The sequence below is a fragment of the Sorex araneus genome, chromosome 1 (genome assembly GCF_027595985.1).
Source record: "Sorex araneus isolate mSorAra2 chromosome 1, mSorAra2.pri, whole genome shotgun sequence".
NCBI classification, from domain to species: Eukaryota; Metazoa; Chordata; class Mammalia; order Eulipotyphla; family Soricidae; genus Sorex; species Sorex araneus.
The window spans coordinates 379,735,957-379,750,482 of NC_073302.1; the positions used below are offsets into that span (position 1 = coordinate 379,735,957).

At 37.9% G+C, this 14,526-nt stretch overlaps 1 protein-coding gene across 6 annotated transcripts in view; it reads right to left on the reverse strand.

Moving 5' to 3' along the window:
* Positions 1–14,526, reverse strand: part of PHF14 (PHD finger protein 14) — a 189,608-nt gene that overhangs the window by 153,967 nt on the left and 21,115 nt on the right. For all 6 annotated transcript variants that reach the window (XM_055147149.1, XM_055118864.1, XM_055146003.1 and 3 more), the window contains exon 5: positions 4,941–5,100. In XM_055147149.1, the coding sequence (XP_055003124.1) occupies positions 4,941–5,100 (160 nt within the window). The remainder of the gene's footprint in view (positions 1–4,940; positions 5,101–14,526) is intronic.

A 14,526-nucleotide genomic window follows, 5' to 3' on the forward strand; every position in this document is an offset into this window, starting at 1 on the left:
GACCTTCCAAGAGAGTAAAATGTTCTTAAAAAAAATTAATGATGGAAGTTTTGATAGCTTTCTCATTAAGTCACCTCATTTCATGTAGAATATATGTCTTCCATTAGAAAAAGAAGGGAAAGAAAGAGTAATTAGGCCATGTGATAGAAGTCAATTTCAAAAGCAGTTCCATTTTGGGGGCGAAGGACAAAGCTCTGTGGTAAGGGGCATGCTTTGCATGTAAGAAGCCTTAGATTCCATGCCCAGTAACTGCCCTGCACATTCCCACCCAAAAAACACAAAAATCACCAAAAACACTTTTTCCAAAACATAGTTCTCTCTTTCCCTCTGTTTTCCATTTGAAGCTAGCCAGTCAAATCTTAACTCTGTGTGTGTGTGTGTGTGTGTGTGTTGAATGTATCCTTCAAACTGTATCAAAATCTCTAATTTCTACTACAGCTAATCGATGTGGTAGACATAAGTAAAATGTTTAAATAGAATAAAAGAACTTTTGGCAGACTGCACCAGATGGAAAGAACTGCAAATGAAAGATTCACAAATAATATGATATCTCTCAGTACACCTCAAGAGTAAAGAGGTTTCCTTTCCTTCATTCAGGAACGTTACAGTGCCAAGAGAAAGTTCAGGGGCTAAGCACTTGCTCTGCATGGCACCAACCTGGATTCTATCTCTGGCACCCCATATGGTCGGGACTCTGAACACCATCAGGTATGATGCTTGAGAGCAGAACCAGAAATAAGCCGTGAACAGAACCAAATATAGCCCAACCTACCCCACCCAAACAAATACAAATAAACTAAAACATTAAGTTCTTTTGTAAATTATGATAGCAGAAGAAAAAAAATCATAGTTGTCCTTATTGGTGCGTGGGCTGCACCGAGGTCTCATGCATGGAAAGCATGTGCTCTACTTCTTGGCTAAAGCCTCAGCTTAACTTCTTGACAGTTTTTGAAAGAACTTTCAAATTACTAATGATAAAAAGGCTTAAAATGACTCTCTTGAAAAAGTAGAACCGTTTGACCCAGCAATACCACTGCTGGGAATATATCCCAGAGAATCAAAAAAGTACAATCGAAACAACATCTGCACATGTATGTTCATCGCAGCACTGTTTACAATAGCCAGAATCTGGAAAAAACCCGAATGCCCCAGAATGGATGACTGGTTGAGGAAACTTTGGTACATCTATACAATGGAATACTATGCAGCTGTTAGAAAAAAGGAGGTCAAGAATTTTGTAGTTAAGTGGATGGGCATGAAAAGTTTCATGCTGAGTGAAATGAGTCAGAAAGAGAGAGACAGACATAGAAAGATTGCACTCATCTATGGCATATAGAATAACAGAGTGGGAGACTAACACCCAAGAACTGTAGAAATAAGTACCAGGAGGTTGACTCCATGGCTTCGAGGCTGGCCTCACGTTCCGGGGAAAGGTCAACTCAGAGAAGCGATCACCAACTACATTGCAGTCGAAGGCCATGTGGGGGAAGGGAGTTGCGGGCTGAATGAGGGCTAGAGACTGAGCACAGCGGCCACTCAACACCTTTGTTGCAAACCACAACAGCTAATTAGAGAGAGAAAGCAGAAGGGAATGCCTTGCCACAGTGGCAGGGTGGGGTGGGGGGGAGATGGGATTGGGGAGGGTGGGAGGGACACTGGGTTTACGGGTGGTGGAGAATGGGCACTGGTGAAGGGATGGGTTCCCAAACTTTGTATGAGGGAAGTGTGAGCACAGAAGTGTATAAATCTGTAACTGTACCCTCACGGTGATTCTCTAATTAAAAATAAATAAATTAAAAAAAAAAAAAAAAAAAAAAAAGTAGAACCGTTTCAGAAAACCCAGGTATGCGGGTCTTTGTAACTGAAAATTCTGGGTTCAAAGGAATTAGTTTAAGCCCCATCAAACGGGGGATCCTCAGCCCGCATCCCCCTATTTCTGACAACTCAGCAGTTACGCCCCGCCCATAAGCCATCCCTGGCTGGCACCAGATAATCAGCCACCATCCAGATTGCATGTCGTTCTCTCCAAGAAACGAGCATAACGTGACACTCGCCATAACCATGCCGCCTGACCCTGCACCAGGCTGTTTCAAGCCAAAAACATCCAGAACTCACCCTCCGACGTGCTCACGGCCGCTCTCCCCACTTTGGGGCCAAGCCTCACGGAAGAGTAACCTATTCCTGGACCATGCCAACATGAATGCTCATACCTCACACCACCCATACTCCACAAGCACTGCACCACATCTGATAGGGCTTAAACTAAGAAGCAACCAATCTTAGAGGGAAAGCAGGAAAATACTGTTAATTAAAAAAATAAAATAAGGGGTAGAGTGATAGCACAGCGGGTAGGGCATTTGCCCTGCACGCAGCCAACCCGGGTTCGATTCCCAGCATCCCATATGGTCCTCTGAGCACCGCCAGGGGTGATTCCTGAGCAGAGCCAGGAGTAAACCACTGTGCATTGCCAGGTGTGACCCAAAAAGCAAATTAATTAATTAATTAATTAAATAAATAAATAAAATAAAATAAAAAACCATTATGTGGTAGTAGCAGACCCATAGCAACACAAGATGTTTATTGAGCACTTAATAGCACTAATATGCTCCATAGTTGTACTAACTGAATGATCTCCCTTAATCCTCTCAAATATACCAAGGAATCAGACAAACAGAGGGTAATTAACACTTGCCTAGGATTAATATAGGGAATCAAACTTGATAAAACAGATTTCAAATCTAGACAAATTTGAAAGCATACAGTTTTGGGGTTCTGTTTTTGATTTTGGGTTTTTGGTTTTATAGTTTGGAGTGTTGTGGTGGTGGTGGTGGTGGTGGTTTTTTTTTTTTTTTTTTTTTTTGGTGGAGGGGAGCAATTCATTCACATCCAGTGGTACCCGGGACTTATTACTGGCTCTGTGCACAGTGATCAGTACTGGTGAGGCTCTGGTGATCACATGGTGTGCCAAGGACCAAACCCAGGTCAGTGCAAGACAAGCATCCTAACCTCTATACTATTGTTCTGGCCCCAGAAAGTATACAATTTTAATGCTGTAACAAATCCCTAATTGTAGGTCAATGTCAGTCCAAATATATCTGTATCTTTGACAGAAACACAGATTCATGTCAATGCATCAAAAATCATTTGGTTTACTGTATTTATTGGATAGGCAATAAGGAAGAATACCCTTTTAGTTATTTTTCCTAAGACATCATCTACAAAATTCTCAAGGATTCCATGGTAGAGTCTATGAACTGTCACTATCACTGTCACCCCGTTGTTCATCTAGATTTGCTCGAGTGGGCACTAGTAATGTCTCCATTGTGAGACTTGTTACTGTTTTTGGCATATTGAATACGCCACGGGTAGCTTGCTAAGCTCTACTGTGCAGGCAGGATATAGACCTCAAAAATCTAGAAGGGCAATATTTTCTAGGATCTGATCATGAAGTGAGGCCAAAATGAGTAAGTTTTTTTTTTTCTAAAGTAAAGATCATTAAATATAAAAACCTATCCTTTATCTCTGGAGAAAAATACATCTTATCTTCTATGTTAAAATATAGGAAATGATTGCAATGCTTTGTATGGGTTGACTTGCTGCTCATATTAAAAAAAATCTAACATTTTAAATGACAATACTGAAATTTACTAAAAGATAGCAACCACCCATTTAAATCACTCATCCCGGATGGCAGTCTCCTGGTGGGGACGAAACATGAAAGAAAGGCTGGACAGACAGTACGGCAGGCTGGCAGCTTGCCTTGTGTGCAGCCAGCCTGGCTTTGATCCGCAGCACGCCAACTGGTCCCCTGAACATGGCCTAGGAGTGATCCCTTAGTACAGAGCCAGAAGGAAAGCCCTGAGAACCATCAGATATGGGCCCCACTCAAATAAAAAAAAAAAAGAAAGAAAGAAAGATGCTAATTCTATTATGCAGCTGTTCCGATATGTTAATAAAGATGAATGAATACAGTGAATAGAACATTGGTCTTTATGCCAATTATCGATTTACTATCTCACAAATCCACCCTTCAATATCTGTATTATTTCTCAATAATGGGCAAAATCCCTTTCACATCTCTCCATTACAGTGAGAACATACAAAATTTTCTTCAGAGAGCAATGGAGGACAATGGAGAAGAAAAGGCAATGCTGAGGCAGACAAGAAACTATTCTCCAGTTTCTGCTATAGTCACATGCACTATCCCTCAGGTGACCTTGCAGGCGTATCGGGAACATCACTTTTCTGCAACCCACTGAACATAAGTTCCAGGTTTCATACCAGTGCTCAAGTTTAGTCTTTATCCTATGCCCAGAAACTATTTGCCAACAATAAGAAACCAGCATTGATCTAGGCAAATAAACAAATGTCTCCATCATCCAGTACACTGCAGCTCTAACTTCTCCACCAATGTCTAAGCCCTAACCTGAAGGAAGGGGGTCTGCCTTCCAAGCTCAGCCATCCCTAGATACTCGCTCTCAGTCCTAAGGTTATTATTTAGGGTTCTTCTGTCTTATGGTAATTCTTTATGATAGCTTAATAATTCTTCAAACTAAACGTCTCCCTTCTACATATGAGAGGTCTCTCTACATATACCTGAGACAGACAAATCTGAACTCAAATTTGAGTACTCATCAGCTTGTGCCCCAGATCCAATTAAAATTATTTAATAATTTAACCCTTGGTACTCAACTTATAAAATTGCCATGTGTCCCATCATAAGTTCATAAATAAAATTATGGGTAAAAAAGCAAACACAGAAAATAAATGTACTTTTCTTCTCCTCATCTTGAATTATACTCGCCTGATGAATTATTCCATGCCTAAAAAGTCACAGAAGCAATTAAGGGTGCAACTGAGAAAATTATAAATAAATAAATAGTTGGAAGCAGATATATTATAAAGCACACATATTAATGCAATACAATTATATGATCAACCTTCCAGCATCTGTCTCCTTGAAAATTCCATCCTGATTGGGGCACAGTTCACAGCTGGGGGAAACACCACATTTACAGGCATCACAAAACCAAGGTTCGGTGGAGTTTTCAGAAGCTGAACTCATAATAGAGTCACTCTCTCCATCAACTCCGTAGCAACCTGAAAAAAATTAAAATGTGGTTAAAGGGCATTTATTTCATTTTAAAGATCACACCAAAAAAGAAAAATAGATTAAAAATTCTGGAAGACTAATTGATTTATTAAAATATATTTTTTGGTTTTAGGACCACACCTACTCTTGACTGTGCCAGCACATCACTCCTGGCATGTGCCTTACCTGCTGTATTATCTCTTAGGCCCTTCTTAAAATGTTTAAGTCAAAACAAGTATGAATCGGTTTATAAAAATACTTTGTCAACTACTATATTATGTATATTTAAATTTACTGTCTTAAGTGATTCTAGACCTAAGAGAAAAAAAGATTTAGAAGAAGGGGAGAAATACAGAAACAAACAAACTTAAACTCAGTCTATTGAACAATGTAAATCATTCAGACTAGAATTAGATCATCTAAGTTCCATTCATGAGTGAACCAACCTCTAGCAATTAGGCCTACGCCAGAATTTAAATTTTATAATTATTCTATCATCTTTAAAAGTTTACCCATAACTGAGATGAATGAAAGCAAGGGATTATTCTCCTTTTTACTCTTGTCATTGACAAATAGGTTAATCTCTTACTTTATTTTTTTTGTACCACACCCAGCAATGCTTAAGAGTTACTTCTGGCTCTATGCTCAGCAATTACTCCTGGCCATCCTCCGGGGTGCCAGGGATTGAACCCAGATTGGCTGCATGAAAAGCAGATGCCTATCTAATGCTTCCTTTTCAGCAGGTCTGACTTTAGGGGAGAGACTCTCCAAACAATAATAGTGAGTTTTGTTGAAATATTGTATGCAATTAAAATGAAAGTAAAGTGAAATTTATTAGTTACACAGGCGGGGGGGCTTAGGGTGGGGGGGCTAGGGGCGTGGGGGGGGTTGGGGTGTGAGGGGGCGGGGTGGAGCTATACTGGGATTCTTGGTGGTGGAATATGAGCACTGGTGAAGGGATGGGTATTCGAGCATTGTATAACTGAGATTTAAACCTGAAAACTTTGTAACTTTCCACATGGTGACTCAATAAAAAATTAAAAAAAAAAAAAAAGCAGATGCCATATATATGTATATGTATATATATATGTGTGTGTGTGTGTGTGTGTGTGTGTGTATGATTCGTGTGAATACACAGACCAAAGATAACAGCATAATGTGTATTTTTACATTTAAGAGTAGGACATATTACACATTTCAACTGCCTTCTAATTATCAAAAGCAAAAACAAAAACCCTTATTAATTTAAATACACACATCTGGAATTTGAAGTTATTTGAAACTATTGTTTGGGCTTTCAAATCCTCCTAAATTTCAATAAAATAAAAATAGATTTTCTTATTTCAAGCTAAACAAACAATGCATTTGATATCAAGATGCAAATCAATTGGAAATTCACATAAACCATCACTCTATCTTGGTAGGAACAGGTTCTCATCACTAATGATACTCGGACTCGATTTTATCTATGAGCTAGTGTTGATAAAAACTAGCAGTATCTGACAAACCAACCACTAAAAGTGATGCCAAATACATCAAACCAAATAATTCTTCTCAGTAAGAAGGCAGTAAGATTATTTGTGATTTGCCATGTACTGGCATCAAAAAAGAAGTGATAAAAATGGAATATGATGGACGGGAACTGAAACACTAGGAGATATCACCAAGACTATAAAAAAAATCATGCTGAACTACTGAAGACTTCAAATAGAGCCTGTGATACCTGGTAACTACACCATTCACAGCTCAGAAACAGATTTTTCCTAAGGGGTTCCAGCCATATAGCAACATCAGATTTTTTTTCTCTTATTCTAGAAGGGAAAGCATTCCTCATGATAAGATATTACTCAAAGAAACAATTTTATACACATAAGTCTAGTTCCATTATATACCTGTAGGATAACATGGGGTTTGTCCTTTTAGCTTTGCCACAGGGAACTTAGTTTACCTTAGAGCAATGTCCTTTCTGTATGGACACAGGAAGACAGTTAATGTTATGCTTTGTAACTTGGGAGCTGATTAACTCCAATAATATTTACTCCCGGGCATCTGCTTTCTCAACTCAGTTGCCCTTAGTTCCTAGCACCCCCAAAGCGAGGTCCCGACAAGGGACGGAATGGACCCAGGGCAAGCTGTGAGCTACACTGGCATCGAAATGGGCCAGGCCAAAGCGCTACAATATTCAACTATAAGTTGAGAGCATGGTCATAGACAAATGCTGTCATGATCCAAAAGTAACAATGAGACTAGGACCCACCCTGCTGGGGTTAGGAAGACTAACCTGGCCTGAGGACTGTGGTCTGGAATATATAGTGAATGTCCTCAGGAAGAACCAAACTTTAAGTCTGATATATCTCTTACTGTGCTCATACAGAATGACATTGCTAGAAATATTAAAAGTAAATTTACTATAACTATTTAAGCAGAATACTAGCTCATACCCTGACAGGACCCCACCCTTGAGCGGATCTCCTTAGATGAGATTTCCTTAGATGAGATTTTGTTAATCTCCTCGAGAAATGGTCTTACCCTTCTTTGTTGATTTGTTAATGTTCAACCCACCTTTGTGTCACCACCCTCTGTAATTTGCTATATAAACTAAGATGGTGGGGCACTGATGGGAGACAGAAGAAGACAGAGGGAGACAGGAGAAGACAGTGGGAGACAGAAGAAGAAGACAGAGGGAGACAGAAGAAGAAGACAGAAGTGACAGAAGACAACACAAGAGAAGACACAGAAGACACACGGGAAGGCACAGAAGGGAAGGAGACAACACAGATAGAAGAAGACACAGAAGCAGAGACAGAGAGAGACAGGAAGAGACCAGAGGAGAGACTACAGAGACAGAGACAGAGAGATAGAAGAGAGCACATCGGCACACACATAAGCAGAGCGCAAGGAGGAGCCGTCTCGATCCGGTCCTTACACAGAGGCTGGAGAACACCAAACGCCAGCGGTGCGTGCAAGAGACAACTGCCCAGAGTGCCCTCGGACAATAGAACGACACCACGCATCATCCCGTTTCCCCCTCCCTCGAGTGCCCGTTTCCCCCTCCCTCAAGTGCTGCCCTTGTGATTTTTCACATATACCCTCGTTATCTTTGGGTCTGGATGTTTTTCTTATCTCCTAAAACACATTATATTAGCTTTCAAGATACTTACAGATCAACTACTGATAAACTATTCTAATACGCTTTAGCCAAATATATACTAAGACTATAGTATTTATGTATATATATAGTGTATATATGTATCTATATATATGTATACATACATATATACATATACATATGTATATATACGTATACATATATACAGTGTATATGTATATACATATATATACATATATACTGTATATATAGATATATATATATACACACACAAAGTCTAAGGGATACAAAAAATAAACTAGCATAAATTTAGGATATTAGAAAAAACACTGTGGGTAATACTTATATGACATTTATCTTTCAAAATCTTTCTTTTTTTAAATTCTTTTATTAATTCACCATGTGTAAAGTTACAAAGCTTTCAGGTTAAAGTTTCAGTTATACAATGATCAAACACCCATCCCTTCACCAGTGCACATATTCCACCACCAAGAATCATGATATACCTCCCCCCTTCCCCCCACCTCCCCAGTCCCCCACCCCGCATGTGTAACTGGTAAATTTCACTTTACTTTCACTTTACTTTGATTACATTCAATATTTCAACAAAAAAATTCACTATTATTGATTTGGAGTTTCTCCCCCCTAAAGTTGATCTGCTGAAAAGAAAGTATTTGGTAATTTGTTTTCCATTGCTGAGAATGAAGAGATATGAGGTCAGGAGGCCGCACTAGCAGCAGCATAGTTTTGGATTTCTGTATTTTAGTATTTTAGTAACTAAGTCCAGAGAAATGTCTGCCAGGAATCGCAACACTGTAAGCTCGTACCTCTCAGCTACTTTATATTCCACATATGAGTGCGATCTTTCTATGTCTGTCTCTTTCTTTCTGACTCATTTCACTCAGCATGATACTTTCCATGTTGATCCACTTATATGCAAATTTCATGACTTCATGTTTTCTGACAGCTACATAGTATTCCATTGTGTAAATATACCAGAGTTTCTTTAGCCAATCATCTGTTTTCGGGCACTCTGGTTTTTTCCATATTGTGGCTATTGTAAACAGAGCGGCAATGAACATGGAAATGCAGATCTCATCTCTACTATACCTTTTTGCCTCTCCGAGATATATTCCCAGGAGTGGTACTGCTGGGTCAAATGGGAGCTCAATTTCTAACTTTTTGAGAATCGTCCATATTGTTTTCCAAAAGGGCTGAACCAGTCGGCATTCCCACCAGCAGTGAAGGAGAGTCCCTTTCTCCCCACATCCACGCCAACACTGGTTGCTTTTGTTTTTTGGGATGTGGGCCAGTCTCTGTGGTGTGAGATGATATCTCATTGTTGTTTTGATCTGCATCTCCCTGATAATTAGTGATGTTGAACATTTTCTCATGTGCCTCTCAGCCATTCGGATTTCTTCTTTGGAAAAGTTTCTGTTCATTTCATCACCCCATTTTTTGATTGGGTTGGCAATTTTCTTCTTGTGGAGTTCAACCAGTGCATTGTATACCCTTGTTATCAACCCCTTTATCAGATGGGTACTGCATAAATATCCTTTCCCATTCTGTAGATTGTCTTTGTATTTTGGTCACTGTTTCTTTTATCTTTCAAAATCTTTCATTATCGAGGCATATATCAAACATTTAAAAGTAGCCTAAGTATCTTCTCACACACCAAAGAGATCTAATTAAAATAACATATGCATATATAAATGCACATAACACACATAAATACTGGCTCAAATTATTCAGTAATTTACAAATTACTCAAAAAAGAAAAATAATCTAATACAACTCGTAAATAACTTTTAAGTACCAGTATTAATTTAGTCAATCTCATTAATAGGCTAATGATCGTATGAAAATTTTTAATTCATATAATATATGTAACAATTTGGATCTTACCTCAGTCCCCCTAATCACCCAATCCCCACCCACAAGAACCATACTGACCCCCAGAGCACTGAAACTTAGTGTCCCACATTCCAGGCTAATCTTTGCAGAGAGTCCCAAAGACCCCCAGTAGCACAGGGGAGCCCCACTTTTCACAACAATGTCCAGAAAAAGAAAAGTTAGCTTGTTGCTACTGACTTATATAAGAGGTCTCAAGCAAATGCTATAATTACTGTCATTCTTATGCCATTCAGATTTTATAAAATTAAACTTTAATATAATCGCTAAAGTACAAAAAAATGTCAAAGAAAATATTGTAAAGGAGCTAAACTATAGCTGACAAGTTAAGTAAGCAAAGGTATCAGAACTCTTTAACTTTTAAAATGTCATTAAATAATCACTTCATCACTACTGAAAGACTTTTTCGTAAACTTTGTTTTGTTTTGTTATCTTTGAGCCACATCGGGCAATGCTCAGGGTCTACTGCTGGCTCAGTACTCAGGGATCACTCCTGATGATGCTTAGGGACCACACAGCGCCAGGGATGAACCAAGGTATCCTGGATGCTAAGCATGGTTCAGCCATTAAACTATTTCTCTAGTCATACATATATTCTAAATCACAAATCGTAAAATTAAAAAGCAATTATTTTCATCTTGGGAGTAGTCATTATTGATTGCTACCAGTAACATTATTTTTTCAGTAAAGGCAATACCTAGTAAAATACAATATTCAAAAAATAATCATATAACAAAACAATGAAAATAATCTATTTCTTTCAAGGATTATACAATAACTCAAGAGGGAAGTTTATTTTTCTTATGAAATAATGTTTCTTTAAAGCAAAGTTTTCATCTCTACTTACACAAAGTAAGCAATTACCAAGATAACAAAGCCCCCAAGGGTCTTTCAATTATATTCACTGAAACCAAGGTAAATTACTAAAGTTTGCATCTCTTAAATGGAAGCTAACTTTTCATTCTACTTTTATTTTGGGGGGAACCTACTACAAACAGGGGAACTATGTCCATAAGCATTAAACCACCTACAAATCTCAGAAATAATTTCTGAAGATATCTTCTACAAAATTCATAATTTTTAAGCTAGAAGAACCAACAAATGATAAACATTTCTTCTTGAGCTTCATGACTCATAAAAACAACAAATTCTGTAGCATTACCTCTACAGAGCTCTTTGCCTCCCATTTTTGCCATTTCTCTGTCATACTGGTGGGAGCAGTGAGCTCTAAAGTTCTAGGATTTTAAGCCACTGCAATCATTTTAATTACTTTAAAAAACAAAATATAGTTCAATCTATACATGTAACTAGATATTTAAGGTATTTTTCTTTCTTATATACAAAACAACTTAAAATATCATAAAATAGTGTATTTTCTTCTACCTACCTAAAATTCTGAGCAGAAGATGCAAAGAGTGCATCTTCAATATAATTATGAAGTGATTTTTATTTGGATAAACATACAAAACAAAAAACTGACATATATAGAAGACCCATTTTATACTGATGTTCAAATTTTCAAATAAGTGATCATAAAAAACATGTTTCCATCTCCACATAATTAATATTAATTTCTGAGTTGCAGAAGTAACCTATACAAATCATATTTAAGAAAAAAATATTAAAATGTTTGTATTGCTTTAATTCTGAGAAGACTGGGTATTCCAAATCACTTCTAGTATTACCCATTCAAGATGCCAGTGGGTATCAGAAGACATGCATTCCTCCACCTTTTGGCTATGTAACTTTGAACAAACATGGGTCTGGAGAACTAGTACAGTGGGTAGGACGCTTGCCTTGCATGCGGATGACCCAGGCTCAATCTCCAGCATACCATATGGGTGCTCGGAGCACCACCAGGAGTAATTCCAGAGTGCAGAGCAAGGAATAATTTAACCCCTTAGCATCACCAGGTGTGACCCAAAAGAAACAACAAAACAATTTTGAACAAACAGCATCTGCAAGGATTTCTGCTATTTTGCAATATAAAATTGATAATATTTATCCTAATTGTCTCTCTGTAAAGGAGAAATGTCAAACACAAAAGCTATCAAATTTTTTTTTTACTTAACATCCTATCATTAGACCTCTGAATATAAAACTCACTAGAAGAGTTTTAAATCGCATCCAAAGATAAAAGGAGAAGAGTGGGAGATAGTACAGAAAGTATACAATCTCCTGAGACCCTCTAAAGAAGATTCCTGAGTACTAAGCCCAGAGTAAGCCCTAAGCACCACCAAGTGTGATCGAAGAACAAACAAAAACCCCATAAAAAAAGAATTTACATGTGAACAACCAATTCAATTTCTTAAAACCATTGCATTATGTCACTATCTTTACTTTCTCTATATTGCTACACAAATTCTCAACAATCAAGAACGAAGACTCTCATGTTACTAGGCTCAATGATAAATTCAATTATAATTTAATTCTGTTGTGCCTGCTAATATTCAGCTCTAGCGCTTTAGCTCAGAGGGCCAGAACGCATGTCTGATGTAAGGAGGACTGAGTTCAAGCCTGGCCACTGCAGTCCCTGGAGCCTCATTGGAGAGACTCCTAAGCAATGAGCCAGGAGTAGATTCTAAGCAATGCCAGGGGTGGCTCAATAAAATGAAAATTCAATTCTGCTACAGTGAAAAAAAAAATTGGAACAAGATCAAACAAACTTCTTTGTGCTATGGGCACATAATTAATAAGTAAATACTGGGAGTATAAAAAAAGTTTTAATTAAATAAATCTATTTTTTAAAAGTAAATACAGATACGTATATAGTAAACAGGGACAAAAGGATGAAGAAAAACTCAAGTTTCAGACATCTATTTTCAGAAGATACTGAACAGTCAGGATATATTAAAAATGCAAACAAAGACATGAAGAACACAACGTTCACAAAGTCTTAATTTAGCTGCCCATCTGTGATTCCTATTTTGGCCCAAGTGTTTGTTCAGTCTAAGAAACACAGGTTAATTGGAGAGCTGACGCTATGGGGAGGCATACTTGCTCCTTGGATCTCTCTCACTTTAAATGTCTCTCTGGTTCAGGGTACATTTCATGTAGGCTCAGTCCTCATAACCAGAATGAGCCAGGGGAGGTATGCAGCACCATTCTAAGTGTGACAAATAACCAATCCTTTATCTTTCCTCTTGCTTCTCTCCATGTATTTTAAATTTATATTATAAACTATGTGATCATAATCTCACTTTCTCTCTTTCTTCTCTCTCTGCACTGGATAGTGCTCAGGGCTTATTCCTGGTGCTGTGCTTTGGGATCATTCCTGGCAGTACTCCAGGGACTATATAAGGTGTCGGGCATATCAACCCAGATCAGCCATGTGCAAGGCAAGTAACTTTGCCACTGTATCTCAGTTACAATCTTCTCTTTTTAAAACATTTTCTTCACTTAAGTCTCTCAGTCTCTACTCATAGTTCTCTTATTATCTCATCAATCTTATTATCTCATATCCCCCTGAAATAGAAATACATCTTTACTACTTGCTTACTACTTTCTTCATACATGCACATTCTAACAGCTTTACATAACACTTGCAGTTCAACATTTAGAGCTCTAGACTTATATCTCTTACAGAAACTCCACACAGTTTAAAACCAAACTATCTCTATTCTCCTCTTCAACCGCTTCAGTGCTCCATCTCCCTGACTCCTACCTTAGACCACTGCAGTAGATTCCCAACTCAACAGGCACAGTGAGCCTTCACAATATAAATCAATCCATATTAACCATCTGCTCAAAAATCATCTGTCTCCCATTTCCTTCTTTGTAAAACCTAAATCGGCACTATAGCCTACAATATCCCACTTGGTTTGACCCAGATCTGCTCTCACCAACTCAGTTCCAGCAAAACTAACCTCTGTGCCATTATACAATTTCAAGTGCAATTCAGCTCCAAGCTTCTTATACTCACTACTCCCTCTTCCAAGATCTTAATATTCATATACGGCATATAACACTGAATATTCAATATTAATATAGAACTAATATTTGATATTCATATGGAATATATTCATATGGCATCTTAATATTCATATGGCATATAAAAGTTTTGTGTTTGATCCCCAGCTCTGCACGGCCCCCTCCACTCAAGCACCACTGAAAGCACCCTCCTCCGCCTGCCAACAAAAGCACTACACACTGAGGTATTTAGGGAATAAGCAGAGATATTATATCTGTAATTTACTGGTAAAGGTCAGGAGGGAAAAAAACTATCATGAGAAGATAAATGACAAATGTGGCAAGTGTTGCCATTTGGGAAATCTGAGTAAAGAACATATGGGATTTTTTTTTTTTTGCAATGTTTCTATAAATTTTCTGTAATTCTCAAATCAAAATTTTGTCGGGACTCTAAAAAAAATTTTTTTAATATTTATTCATTTTGCATTTTGGGTCACACCCAGTG